General features: G+C 38.3%; 1 protein-coding gene across 4 annotated transcripts in view; it reads left to right on the top strand.

Moving 5' to 3' along the window:
• LOC122795346 (sulfotransferase 6B1-like) overlaps positions 1-15667 on the top strand; it is a 537147-nt gene that overhangs the window by 506815 nt on the left and 14665 nt on the right. For all 4 annotated transcript variants that reach the window (XM_044063677.1, XM_044063679.1, XM_044063680.1 and 1 more), the window contains exons 5-6: positions 4471-4565; positions 8014-8170. In XM_044063677.1, coding sequence (XP_043919612.1) covers positions 4471-4565; positions 8014-8170 — 252 coding nt within the window. The remainder of the gene's footprint in view (positions 1-4470; positions 4566-8013; positions 8171-15667) is intronic.

The raw sequence follows: 15667 nt of genomic DNA, 5'->3' as shown, positions 1-15667 counted from the left end.
ATTGGCTTCCTTTTTTGGAGGACAGCATCTTGGTTATATTGGGGATGGCACAATTCATGCATGAGTGGATGTGCTCATACAGTGCCTTAGTGTAGGATTCAGCAGTCAAACTTTCAGTTCCCGTCTGCATGGGTGTCATGACGTTTGTCACTTCTGACTTGAGTAGCATGAAGTTGGCTTTGGAGAAGTTTTTTACGGAGGTTTCCTTACTGTGGGGTGGGATGTGGATGTCAAGGGTGATTAGCTTATGGTCAGACCTGACAAATGAGGGGGTGACCATAGGTGTGGAGCATTGATTTCCCATGTTGGTAATGAACAGGTCTAGGATATTAGAGCCCCTGATGAGAATAAGGATTAGTTGATCCAGGGCATTGGAATTTATGAATTCCAAGAACTGTTGGGCAAAGGTGTTGGTACACGAGTAGTTTTCCCAGTTAATGGCAGGGTAGTTGAAATCACCCAGTATTATGGTGTTTGGTTGTATCTTAATATTTTCCAGTATGTTTAGAATGGTGTAGTGAGAATCTTGGGGGATGGTGGGGGATCTGTAGCAAGCTACAATTTGGATTGCTGTCTTACCTAGTGTGTTGCACTTGGAGAATTTCAGACGCACTGTGTTGGACAACTAGCCTGGTGTTGTGAATATCCTTGGTGAATATGGATACTCCTTCCCCTTTAGTGTTTTGGTCCTGGTTTGGTGGCCGAAAAGTGTCATAAGAGTTGCAGCCTGCTATTTCACGGGTGCTCTCTGGAGCCTTGAACCAGGTCTCAGTTACTGCACAGATATCAGTGTTCTCCAATTTTAGGAGTACCTCAAGAGAGTGCATTTTGAGGTTTAGACTTCTAGCATTGAGTAGCATTACCTTCAGATTTTACATGCTTGTACCTCTTACTGTGGTGGTTTTGTCCTTTGAAATTTGCCTAAAAAAGGCACTATAGGGGTGGCAAGAGCCTTAGCCAGTAACCTGAATCCCAGGGGCAACAGGTGACCATCTCTGGCAAAGCATTGTGGCCTGTTGATCATGTCGTCCCAGGCAGACAGATACTGGATTCCCTTTGAATGACACCAGAAGCTTAGCCAATTGTTGAAGTTATTTTGTCCTTATACTGTGTTATCATTCTGGGCGAAGGCAGGATGCTACTCAGGGCTAGGGTCATACCTGCCTGGGCCACATAATCCAAGAGCTCTTCCATGTCTCTTTTCATGTAGTCTATGGAGGTACATCTCAAGTCATTCACTCCAACATGGACAATGACAGACTCATATTTGTACTTGTTGTGGAGTGACTTGAGTGCATGCATTATGTGGTGGATCCTGGCAGCTGACAGGCAGCTGACTGTAATTTTCTCCTTGTTCAGCCTGGTGAGTGGGACATCAGTGTGCCTGACAATAGAGTCACCTATGACTAAAGTGTTGGGTACATTGTCTTGCCTTGGAGCTGTTGTTGGGTGGCACACTGGTGTTGTGAGCTATGTGACACTTTGATTGTGATTGATGTTTGTTTGCATTTCAGCTTCGAAAGTTCTTGTTGCTTGGGCAGGTTAATGTTAAAGGCCTCCACATATGTGGGTTTAATGTTGTTATGTGTGGGTGTTGGTGGTGTGAGTTTAGAAGGGCTATGTGTTGCTTGAGGTGTTGTGCAGTTGTTAACCTTCTCCTCTTGACTGTCTAGCACAATCTTGGGTGGAGAGAGCTTTACTTCCAGTTTGGCTATGTAAGTGCATCTCTCGCAGGTTGTAGTGTTGGGTGGTAGGAGGAAAAAGTTGTCTGTGTACATGAGGCAATTGCTGCATTGCCCCAGTATGCCCAGATTCACGAGGTGGACAGGAGAAATCACCGGAAGCTGACCCTTGGACATTCCTGGTTTGGTGCTTTTTTTTTTGTAAAGTACAAGAGCTGTTTTCCCTTACCTTAGCAAGGTACTTTGCAATTATAGGCTGTTTAGTGCCTACAATTAATTTCTCTTTATTAACAAGGAGAGTTGAGTGCTTGTATCAGTTTAAAACTTTCTAGTGCTTTCCAGCAGGTTTAAAGCAAGTGCTAGTCACAGGGATGCTTAAAAGTAAGATGAAAAAAAATGGTGTATCCTAAACACTGCAGTGTGCACTAGAGAAGTTAGATGTGAAAGTAGGTAACTTAAGTTTTACCTGTCTAAAAAATCAAGTTTTAGTGGAGAGTCACTGTTTTTAAAACAGCAAGATAGACTGAAAGGGGGTGGTCACTTTTGTATTCTGGTACTATGGAATACAGTAGGATGGCCAATAAATTTAAATAGTTGAGGGATTTCACAAAATGATAATTTTGTGCTTGCTCACACAAGCCAGTAAAAATAGAGAGGAAATGAGATATGTGGTCAAATTAACTTATGGGGAAGGCAACTAGAAAGACAGTGATATTTCTGCCTGACTCACCAGAGACAGAGCTGTGGTCACTTTTCAAGTTTTAATATGCAGTTAAAAGCAGAATACAAGTAAAACACAGGATAAATAAAACAAATCACAGTATTAAAAACAGAAAAAGGGAGAGGAGAGCACTTTGATAATTAGCATTAGCCACTTCCCCAGACTGTTGCATTATCATATCACTCTGTCTGCAGTACTAGCCTCTGTAACGAAGCTCCTGCAAGGAAGAAATCTCATCTTAGAATCAGAAAAGCATAATAAGGAAAACTGCCGATCTAAGGCTTCTCCATTGCTGTAAGACTTTCTGAATCACAATGTTTGTGCAAATACCACTGGATAATCAACATAAATTTTTTATGAATCTCATCTTGTGTATCTTTTGTGACTACTTTAGTAAAAAAAATAAAATATTAAAAGTAAAAAGTAAGCTCAAGTCAATCAAAGTAATTGAAAAATAAATGCAGCACCTTTCAGATACAATCACATGCAATACATTCAGCATGACAGCTGGAATACCTACTGCGTGAAGTTTACTTCTGTTAGCACCATCAGAAAAGAAAGGTTAGCTTACTGTAGGGTGGCACAGTGGTGCAGTGGTTAACATTGTTGCCTCACAGTAAGAGGTGCGCCGGTTCAAGTCTCGGCTGGGGTGCCTTCTGTGCGGAGTCTGCATGTCCTCCCTGTGGTCGCGTGGGTTTCTTCCGGGTGCTCCGGTTTCCTCCCACATCCCAAAGACATGCTGTAGGTGGATTGGACACTCTAAATTGGCCCTAGGTGTGCGTGTGAGTGTGCCTTCTGTGGAAGGTTGGCTGGCAACTCGACTGTAGCACCATCAGTAAAGAAAGGTGAAAGGTTAGTTTACTGTTATCGTTATCTTTACTTTGTAGTCAAAGCAGGATTTAGAAAATATGTTTTTTATTGTACTACAACTCTAAATTTGTATGTTCTAATGGACTTAAACTTGTCTGTCTATGTATATATCTAATATATATATATATATATATATATATATATATATATATATATATATTTATCAACCTAATATTACCAACTGGGTATAGTTAAACAAGCACTTACTTTCAAGGGGGATCTTAGGGGGGAAAATTTAGCGTTACAAATCTTGACACGGTTTGGAGTAGCCAGTCAGGCTAAGAAATTTGTCTTTAGGAAATGGTTTGAAAACCTGAATACACTTCCTCCTCCAAACACATGGAGAACTAATAAATTCTACCTAGGCATTCAGAGGGTGGAAATGATATTCAGAAAATGATTGTTAAGGTATAGACATTCATCTTCAATTTGTAGCCCATTTATTTATTTATTTATTCATTCATTTGTTCATTAATTCATTCAGTTATTTGTTTTTTTGCAAAAGGGATCAAGAAAGCAGGAAGTGAAATAAGTATCTACCCTTAAGCACACTTTGACTAGAAATTAACCTTTCTCTAAAATTCCTTAGTAGCTCAGTTGTTGTACAAAATCAGGTTATTAGCAGTAATAGTACATCACCAAGAGTCTAATAGAATTGCTTGGGTAAAGGAAACGTCACTCAGAAGTGAAAGAAAAATATCATGGTGGACTTCAATGCTTCATGTCTGTTTATTTATTTCTCTTAGTTGTTGTTGTTTGTCTTTCGGCTTTTCCCGGTAAGGGGTCGCCACAGCTGAACTCTGGTCCGCTAATGACTGGCAGTAGATTTTTACGAAAAGCCGAGGTGCCAGCTCGACGCCCAACCTTCAATGAAGGCACGCCCATTTACACATGCATGTCTTTTGAATGCTACCCAACCGCGGGGAGGACATGCAGACTCCACACAGAAGGCACTCCCAAGCCCAGCCTAGAATCGAATAGGAGAACCTCTTGCTGTGAGGTAACAACGCTACCATGTTTATTTATTTCTCTTAGTAATAACAAAAGCAATATTCCAGCTAATTTTCTAATGCCAACCTTATCTTGACAGATTCCTACAATGATATTAATATGTTATTCAAGACTGCTTCTGCTGCATAGCATATAAATCAGTGTTATATATGATAAGTAAACTAAACATATTTTTCTGTTTTCCAGTGTTTTGGGGTTCTTACTTTAGCCATGCCATTGCCTGGAATGAGCACATTGATGATGAAGATGTCTTACTTCTTACTTTTGAAGAACTGAAAGAGGTTAGTCCACAGTATATGTGTGTCTGTGTGTGTGTGTGTGTGTGTGTGTGTGTGTGTGTGTGTGTGTGTGTGTGTGTGTGTGTGTGTGTGTGTGTGTGTGTGTGTGTGTGTGTGTGTGTGTGTGTGTGTAACAGCTCTACAGCTCTGCATGAAATGTCAGCATAGATGTCAAAATCAGTCATCTGCATGATCATTTCCATCATATCAGATAACCTCCCATTTGTTGCCACTGCTTCAAGGAGTACATAGCTGATGCAATCGTCTTTAATTGTTCTTTTTTTTTTTTCATTTCTTATGCTTACCCCTTCAGGTGCTGCAGAAGAAAAAAAAAATCTTCTTCGCTTTAACCTTCATGCAGTTAGGATAAAGATGATGAGGTGCTAGTTTATTCAGATTAAACTGATACAGACTTGGGGGATAAAGATTCCTCTGAGAATATGTTTTGATGATACTGTAAACCTTATGGAAAAAAAATGTAATGGTCCATAAAGCTCTTGGCCATGAATTAAAAATGTTTAGTACATTGCATAAACAACGTAGTATGAGTAACAGCAATGTGCAGGGTGTTGGAATTCTAAGACACAGTTAGCCTAGTCATATAAGTGGCAAAACACTGCGATATGCAGCACAGGCTAAGACCATAATGAAATGGAAATGAGGCACTCCATGAAAGTCACGCCACTCACAATGACAAACTAGTTCAGAAATGTATGTATTGGGAGCACTGTGCCATAGGACATACCCATATTTTACACCAAGGATCGTGGCTTATGTTAAGGGAGTGAAGCTTGCCTTAATAGCAGCAAAACAATAGCAAAAGGTGTTTTCAGATGTTACTGGAGGTGCTGCCTGCAATGTTGTGTGTCATGGCTATTTGTACTAATGGAGAAGGTACAGACATTGTCTGAGATACCACCAGCTCAAAGACCAAAAGACAGTGTACAGCTACTTTGTGGGCAGGGAAACTGTAAATGGAATTGTTAAACTGTGTCCTGAACAGGTGGACTGAGGAAGAATGCAAGGTTTTCCCATTTCTATGGACACTGTGTGTAGTTTTAACCATCTTAGCTACAGGTACCTTTCAATGACATCCTAGGTACATATTTTGGATATTGCAGGTGTCAGCATCATGAATCCTGAACTAGTCCCTTTGCATTATGCTAAACCATGTAGAGGACCATGACCTATGTTCGTATGGTGAAAGGAACTGTAGACTGCACACATGCATTGCCTTCCTGGATGTACTTTGTCTAGAAGGACTTCAATGTATGAAAATGAAAGGATTCCGCTCATTTTCCTGCCAGCTAATCTTGAATTCCCAGGTTATAATTTATAATGTGTCTGCACATCACCCATCCAGTTCTCATGAGTTCCACATTTGGCACATCCCAGTCTTATAGCAAGAGTTCCTGAGAGGGAATTTTCCACAGGAATACCCAGTTGAAAAGTGTCTATACTTGGATGATTTCTGGGAGCCAAATTACAAGTGATAAAATGGTGACACCAAGCTAAACTCTACAAATTTAAACCATTTGAGCATCTCTTAGAATCCTGCTGTCTTTCCTTAATATTGTTCTATAAAAATATTACTGTTAATGTTGCCATCTGGTAGCTTTGTTTAATGATTTCTTGTGTTATATGAACTATCTTACAGAGTCATGATTTCAGAAGAAACCACATATGCAGTCATGCACTGCTATATATATATATATATATATATATATATATATATATATATATATATATATATATATATATATATATATATATGGGTCTACTTTAATTCACTGAAAACTAACTTCACTGAATTTCAATTCACCCTCAAAAAATCACTGAAAGCTCAAATTGCTGAAAACTCATTTCACTGAATCACATTTCACTGAATGTAAGTACTGTTGGGCAAATAAAACGTATATGCCCTTTTCCCCACTGTAGTATGACGCTGGAGTTAGTATATATAGTTAGGAGGGTTTGGGTGGCATAGCCACCACCTACTTAGCTTTTATATTTATGAGTCTCATTTCACTGAAAGCTAACTATAAAATCAAAAGTAGTTGGGGGTCTACGCCTCCCACACCCCCCACACCGCCCTAACTATATATACTAGCTCCAGGATCGCACTACAGTGGGGAAAAGGGCATATAAGATTTATTTGCCCAACAGTACTTACATTCAGTGAAATGTGATTCAGTGAAATGAGTTTTCAGTGAATTAAAGTAGACCCATATATATATATATATATATATATATATATATATATATATATATATATATATATATATATATATATATATATATATATATATATATATATATATACACACACACACACACACACACACACACACACACACACACACACACACACACACACACACACACACACACACACACACACACACACACACACACACACACACGTACATGGGGTCTACTTTAATTAAACAAAAGCAGAATCCATCGAATATGAATCCGTCAACACATAAACAGCGAAACGTGATAACGTTGAACACACAAAACCGTGAAAATTAAAACATCGAAACCACAATAATCAGCCAACCCCACCGTCCATAAAATACTACCTACGCAAGCACACCAACAAAAAACACATACATACACTAACGAAAACCCTACTACTAACCCTAAATTAAAGCACCAAAATCCCACTTGTAACCCTACACTAAACCCCACATACACAACTATCTATGCACTACCCTTAACCCCTCCCTAACCCTGAGGTCCGTAACTACCTTACACTTACCCTACAGAACTATACCCACACAAAGTAAATATTCCACACACATACACTTAACAAAACCCTACACTAAACCTTACATACATTACCTATCTATGCACTTACATTAACCCGCACCCTAACCCTAAGGTCTGTAACTATCGCACACTTACCTTATGGAGCTATACCGCAGATGGGCCAATTATGACAATTCAACATTTCCGATTTCGCTATTTAGTGTGTTCGACGTTTCCGCGTTTCACTGTTTACGTGACAACAGATTCGTATTCGATGGATTCCGCTTTCATTTAATTAAAGTAGACCCACGTACATGTACTCACTTTCATCCACCCACTCACAGAAAAATAGAACTGTTCTTTCCTGTAGCTTGGTTACAAGACACAACAGTATTCATTAAGATCTGTATCTACAGTAGAAAGTATATTTTTAAATAAATGTTACACATCACAATAGATATGCTATTGTATGTCCATTCACTGCATAATAAGCAATGGAAACAAATCACATCTTATAGAGACTATATAGTTGTAACATGTGTACTAGAAACACATGCACATGCAGATGTACAAAGACACACACACACACACACACACACACACACACACACACACACACACACACACACACACACACACTATAAAGCATAGTTCCTCAGATATAGGTATTTCTCTGATTATACCATTTTTTTTTCAGGATCTGAAAGGCGGAATTAAAAAAATTGCAGACTTTTATGGATTTTCACTATCAGAAGAACAGATACAATCTGTTGCTGATCGTGGTACTTTTAAATCTATGAAGGAAACTTCCAAAAAGACACATTTCAACCTTAGTGATGTGTTCTTCCGTAAAGGTATGTTTAGATTCTACAGTGTTGTATTTACCTTGTAAAGAGACTAAGCCTTTCTGAACTGTGGACAGCAAGATCATTTACAGGGAAGGCTATGGTCTGTTAATCTTGTTGGATCAAGTGCTGTTTGATTAGACTCCTTCCTTTGTTAATCTGGGACACAGAGAAATGCTCTCCTCTTTCATACAATTGTTACCAACAATTAAAAAACAGATTATTAATTCATAGGTTTATAGGCTGGTACTAGGCTATACAAGCATAGCCATAACAATTCCCTGGCTATTTCTTCCCACAATATTTACTTCCCTGGACCCCTGTCTAGCAGGGCAACTGACATGATCCCTGGGGTGAATTTCCTATCTACCATCCAATCATCAAGGTTCCTTTTGAAGAGGACCAAAGAGGTGCTCTGCATGACATGTATGGGCAATCTATTCCAGAGTCTGGGGAGTCTCTGGGTCAGGAACCTATCCAGCATGTTTTGTTCATTGTAAGGACAAGGTTTAGTTCCCTGGAGCATGTGGCTCTGATGGATTGGGATTACTTTAAGTGTAGCATGTCCAGCAGCTCTGGGTTTGACATGGCCTTGTATGTTAAGCAGATACTGCCTCTGAGTAGACGATATGTGGCAGAGTATAGCTGGAGTTTTTTTAGATGGTCAGCAGAGGGTATCTGCTTTAGGCCTGTGATTCTTTTAGTGAAGTATTTCTGCGGCCTTTCCAGTTGTTGCAGATGTCTTGAATGGTACATATGAAACAGGACATTGTATTCTATAATGGGTGTAATGAGGGATGAGTACAGTGGGACAATGACCTCCTTTTTTCTGGATGAAAAGCCTTTAATAATGAGGTGTGCCACATAGAAGGAAAGGATTTCTTGACTGTTGTGGCAATGTGGTTATTGAAGGTGAGACCACTTTCCACCCGTGTCCCTAAGTCTCTAATCACACTTTTAGTGTTTAGTGTACAGCCACCTCTGTGGTAATTCATGGGTACATGTTTTTCCCAAAGGGGATAACTATATATTTCTTGGCATTGAGCTTGAGCCTATGGCTCTGGCACCAAGCATCTGTTTCTGTAAGGCCCTTTTGTAGAATATCCACATCACTTGGGGATTCAATAATGGCTCCCAGTTTGCAGTCATCTGTGAACTTTGTTAGCCAGAGCCCCTTAGTGTTGGCCTGTACTTCAGAGAAGTAGATGCCAAACAAGAGCAGTCCTAGGACTGAACCCTGAGGTACTCCACTTGTCACTTGTCTGGAGCTGGAATTGGAGTCGGCTACTTTTACAGTGTGGGTTCTGTCAGAAAGCCAGTTGGCAACCCATCGAGTGACATAGGGATTAATGCCCTGCTTAATAAGTTTATCATGGCTGGCTCGTCATTGAAAAATTAATTTTAAGGTGCTAAAGCACTGCGCTGTTACTCTGATGCTTACTGTGATGGATTTGAAGTCTTCTTAAGACACTCAGTTTTGCTGGCTGGATTCTGCTGAAATCAAAGTCTGGTTATAGTTGCATTCACAGTCTGTTGCATATAGAAACTTGCAGAATATACACTGATGAGAGAATATACTTTGCAGCACTTGTCTTTAAGAGCAGTAACCAAAAACTTTTTTAATAAACCACCCGTACTTCTGTTACAGCTTCAGAGATTGTTCTACTTTACTTCTCATATAGCACAGATGATGTGAGAGATATAACATTTACCTCGGGACAAATGTGTCCCTACCAATACCCCTAACATAACTGGATTTAATACTGACTTTATATACATTTTTAGTTAAACACACACCCTCTTGGTTTTGGAAAGATGCTGCCTTGATGACGCAAATGCTGACACATCTGTTCTTGTGCAAATGCTGATAAGTGCAAAAAAGCATATTTTTAAGGAAACGCCTTGTAGATAAACTTTCTTAGAAAAGCATATTTTTTAACTTTCTTAGAAAAGCATATTTTTCAAGAAAACACCTTGTGGATAAACACATGTCCTGTTAAAGAAAGCAGATTAGTTTTTTTCTGATATATCCTGTTTTTTTTTACATTCTTCCCAAGTCTGTAAGAAGTCTGCTTTATTGATGTGTGTGTGTAATACACTCATAAGCAAATTCCTTATTTTTTTAAGCCACAGTCATTTAGTATGGATGCTAATCACATATTGCTAAACTCTATTTCTACATTTAAGCAAGCTTTATCTTATTCCTTATTTTGGTTGCATATTTATAGCAAAGTTACGTTCAACCTTAGTATATTGTTGAGCACACTCCAACATCAAGACTGGGGAATGGTGTTGAAGGCCTTGGCGAGGTCCAGATAGGCTGTGTGGACCAACTTACCTTTGTCCACAGCTCTGGAGACTGATTTGAAGAAGTCAGTCAGGTTCAGGAAACAAGATTGGCCCTTCCTGAAGCCAAACTGGGTGGGGTCCAGTGTTTGAAAGTTGCCAATGTCTTTGTTTATAAGTCCCATGATAATACGTTCCATGGCCTTGCAGATCAAGCTCATCAGACTGATGGGGCAGTAGTTCCCAGGATCCAAGGTGGATCTCCCCTCTTGTAGTGGGATAACTGTAGCTGTACGCCACTCAGTGGGCACAAAGCCTGAGGTGAGGCTATGATTAAATATGACACTTAGGTGAGGTGTCAGTTCATTTTGCAGTTCATGTAGTACACAGCCCAGGATGTCATCTGGTCCCATGGATGCTGTATTCTTAGCTTTGGAGAGTGCGGTTTTTACCTGTGTGGCCATTATTACCTGAATCTGGCAATCTTTTGGCATTGAGATGGGCCCTTTATGGGGTGAGAGGTGGGGTGAAGTTGGCACTGAATCGATCTGTCAGGATACTGGCAATATCCTTGGGATCAGTATATTTAATGCCATTCTGTTGTAGCTCAGAGCAGATCTGAGCATTTCCATTTAGATTCTTGACATAGTTATAGAATGCCTTGTGGTTGTCTTTGGAATCTTTGGCAATTTTATTTTCGTAACTAGCTTTGGAGGATTTTATGAGGGATCTCAGCTTCTTACTGAGGCTGGTAAGGGAGTTTTTGCATCCCGGGATTTTCCTCTTTTCTGCAACAGTTTCTTCCTTTTATTGTAAAGTTTGTTTATGCCAGGAGACCACCAGATTGGCTTCCTTTTTTGGAGGAGATCATCTTGGTTCTGTTTGAGATGGCATGATTCATGCACGAGTGGATGTGTTCGTACAGTGCCTTAGTGTAAAAAATATGAATAAAGCAAAACCACGGACTCACCACGAACAAAATGTCTATTCAGACATTAAATATCAAAACTTTTATTAACGGTGGTAAGCGCTTTCGCGTATTAAAGATACGCTTCCTCAGACCATAACTTAAAATAAGCATTGCTAGGACTTATATAATCAAACAAACATCATTAAGACAATTAGATAATTGATAAATTAACAGATTTGATAATTGTCAGAGTTTCTTCAAGCAACAATGCTATATAAAATGCTTCAGGTATAAAAACTTAAACAAATGAATTACATTTAATCTAAAGTCTGTTATAGCAAAAAGAACTATAAATGGACTTTCTTATATTCAATGAAACATATATATCTGTCATAAAACTATTAAACATAATATATAAAACAAACACTATAAATTCTAATATAACTAAATATAAGTAAGTAATTCCTCAAGTTAAATCTATAGACTAAGCTCTAACTACTGAATAGTGCCTTAGTGTGGGATTCAGCAGCTGAACTTTCAGTTCCCGTCTGCATGGGTGTCATGAAGTTTGTCACTTCTGACTTGAGTAGCATGAAGTTGGCTTTGGGAAGTTTTTTTATGGGGGTTTCCTTACTGGGGGGTGGGGGAGGGATGTGGATGTCAAGGGTGATTAGCTTATGGTCAGACCTGTAGCAATTTTGCTGCTATAGATTTACTGAAATCCCCGGTTACTTACTTTCTAATGGACATATCTTCCTGTACTTTAAAACAAGTGTTGAGGATTATTTCAACAGAAATACACCAAAGCCATTGTTTGTGTTCTACATTATTTATCTGCATGGGTTGGAGGCAATATAACTAGAGCAAAAGTGGATGCAAACTGCAACCTGCACTACCAATGTTACTTTGTCCCAGCTTTTGTAAGTTCTATTTATTTGTAGCAGTCATTGCAACAATTTGCAGAGTGCTTGTCAAAAATAATTTTTTTCTCAAGTTTGTTTAGGTGTACTTGATTCAAGATTTATTTAATATGCTTATATCTTTTGGATATGCTTTTATTTGATTAGTGTCAGCTGTTTTATTTTTAAAGATAACAGCATGGGTTTGCTTTAACATGCACAGTCAGGTGTTGTTTAAAGAACTTAAATTTAAATCTAATGTGCTTGATGCCTGAAATTATCTTTTTTAAACTAACTGTGGAAGTAATGATACTGGGTCCACAATCAGCAAAGAACTCTTCCTTTCAAGTAGTACAAATAGAAATAATATTTTAAAGAATGTTTCCTCACTTTCTCCTTTGGTCCTTAATCTAGTCTATGATTTCATTTGCATGCTTTAAAGCACTGTGAAAGAATGCATAATGTTTTCAAGACTGTTCTTATATTTTTTAACATTATTGAATTATCACTTAAGACACAGGCAAACATACAGTTATATAAAAGAAAACAAACTTTGTTAACGTGTTCACAGTTATAAACATTATGCATCACATATATTCTTTTATTTAATTATCATCAATCCCGCATTACACAAATTTCTATATACTTCTCTCCCCATTCTTGCAAAAAAAAAAAATTGAATCTTCCCTTGCTTCTAAAATATATTGTATTATTTTTAAATAATTTTTTTTTATATCCTTATTGAATTTTCAAATTTTGAGTGGAAAAGAATTAGGGAAGGGAGGACTAATGACAGGATGAGATATTAAAGGCTTTTAAGTCAAATCCAGAAAAATGATGCATAAGTGTTAAATATGTTTACATAGACATTAACTAGCATATCATTTCAATATAATGCACCTTTAGCTCCCTGTATACAGATGACTGTAACCCAAGTAATGTATACAGTTGTTTTAACTGGCAGGAACCCACAAAATGACTGACACTATCTGCTTTAATAGCTTTTTAAAACCAAGATATCTACTCGCCAATAGTACTTTCATATTAGCCAAATATAAGGTTTTGGTATCAGCATTTCTACTTTATTCACTTATTGCACAATCCTCATGACAAAATATAATAAATAGACTATAATATATTGAACTAATTTTGAAGCTAAGATCTAAACTAAAATAATTCTAAAACTGTTAAGTCAGAGGCTGGCAAATATCCATTAGAAAAATGTGCTATAAACTTTTTCTTGCATGCTTTATGTACCCAGTTCACCTGGATGACCTCCTATGCATTATTTGACATTGCCAATCATCCTCATTATGTTTAGCTTTCTTCTGTATAGGCCTATTGTCTGGCTTCACATGAAACTATTTCTGAAGTTCCAGTATACCTTGGCAGTTAAACTAACAAGAATGCCATAGCCCTCGTATTGTCCTCTGAATGAGATTGTCTACAACTCTGAATTACTTGTGCAGCTCTTTGCTTCCACTGAGACAAGATTTCAGACACCTGACTTCCAGTGACATCTTGTACATTTTTGGCCCATGGTCAGTATGAAACTAAAGCATATGCTTATCCCTTTACAGCGCAGATTTGCATATGTATATCCCACAATGCAGCAACTCCCTTGAGACAACAAAAGTGCTCCTCCAGGTTTTTCATGCAGTCTTCTTTAATTTGTTCAAGTGTTTGGAAAGTTCCCACATATTCAAAATCTATGCTTCCAAGCATCATGTCTTTACAAACAGTAGAGGATACTGATTAGAATATCTTGGCTATACTATAGTGTGGAGTCAAAAATGCTGCTGTACGATCTGCTAATATATATTTTCCACTGAAGAATAGCTGCCAAATTCCTAAAGGCTTAAACTACTTTTTATCATCATCTTGTAAGCTAACGCCCAAAGCTTTCTCCCACGATTTCTAGATGGCTTCCATTTAAGGGGATGTGGAAAAGTATAAGGCCTTTGTTAATTATAATAGCTGGCCCTTTATGGTATCCTAGTGATTACTAAGCAACAGGCTGCTCTTTTATAATTTTACCAAGTGTATCCCAATGACATGAGGAAGTGGTGTATCTCTGTCTCGTATTACAGTCCTTCTGTGGGATCCCAAGCTCCTCTTGCTGTTTTCTGAAGAGCTGACACCTTTCCAGTCTCAAAAACTAGTTCCCCACAACCCCTTGTAATATCCTGTTAAGCCTGACTGTGCAGTCTGTAAATATTCCTGTGCAAATCTAATAACCTCTTCATTCCTGTGTTAAGTCTACTAATTCGTTTACTGTTTTTAGACTGCATCACTATGGGTACTGACAAAAGGAGAGCTCCTTGTATCTACTTGGGCATTGCTTGGGCACTGCTTGAGCACTGCTTGGGCACTGCTTGAGCACTGCTTGGGCACTGCTTGGGCACTGCTTGAGCACTGCTTGGGCACTGCTTGGGCACTGCTTCTTTCTTGCACTCATTAGACAGAGTTCATGAGAAGCTATTGTATAGAGTTGTATAAGCAATCTTCATCCATAAAACCCAGATCTGTAACTTGGTCATCCAAATATACATATCTGTATTAGGGATTCTCATGTAGCAATAAATTTTGAGTAACCATTAGTTGCAAATCTTTTTAAATAGCTGTAATTTACCCTTGTTACCTGAACTGCTTGCAAAACATTTGTCATAAGTTCTAAATCAAAATGTCCTAGATACAATCCTATGGTACTACCCCCCATTCAAACTGAAAATATGCCAGTATATATATATATATATATATATATATATATATATATATATATATATATATTTATATATATGGGTCTACTACCGTAGATCAAAATTGCACTATTTCAAAATATGATAGTAGTGTCCCACTAATGCGAAAGTGCACTTCAACGAAAGTGCACTTTCGCGAAAGTCACTAGAACGAACAAAGGGTTAGGGCTTTGGTAATGGATAGTGGATAGCTAGTAGGGCTATCCACTATCCTTAACCAAAGCCCTAACCCTAAGGCCCGTGACTACCGCACCACGGTGCAGGAAATTGTATTTCCTCAACTGAGCAGTAGTTACAGACCTATTTTCTTTACTGTGGTGTGGTAGTCACGAACCTTAGGGTTAGGGCTTGGGTTAAGGATAGTGGATAGCCCTACTAGCTATCCACTGTCCTTAACCCAAGCCCTAATCCTAAGGTCTGTCACTACTGCACCACAGTGCAGGAAATGTCCCGTTCAACTTAGTGACTTTCACAAAAGTGCACTTTCATTGAAGTGCACTTTTGCGTTAGTGGGACACTACTATTGTATTTCGAAATAGCGTAATTTCGATCTACGGTAGTAGACCCATGTATAAATATATATATATATATATATATATATATATATATATATATATATATATATATATATATATATATATATATATATATA

Source organism: Protopterus annectens, chromosome 1.part0 (genome assembly GCF_019279795.1).
Source record: "Protopterus annectens isolate FY-2018-M chromosome 1.part0, PAN1.0, whole genome shotgun sequence".
In the NCBI taxonomy this organism is placed as follows: Eukaryota; Metazoa; Chordata; order Ceratodontiformes; family Protopteridae; genus Protopterus; species Protopterus annectens.
This window is presented reverse-complemented; position numbering and strand designations above follow the sequence as displayed.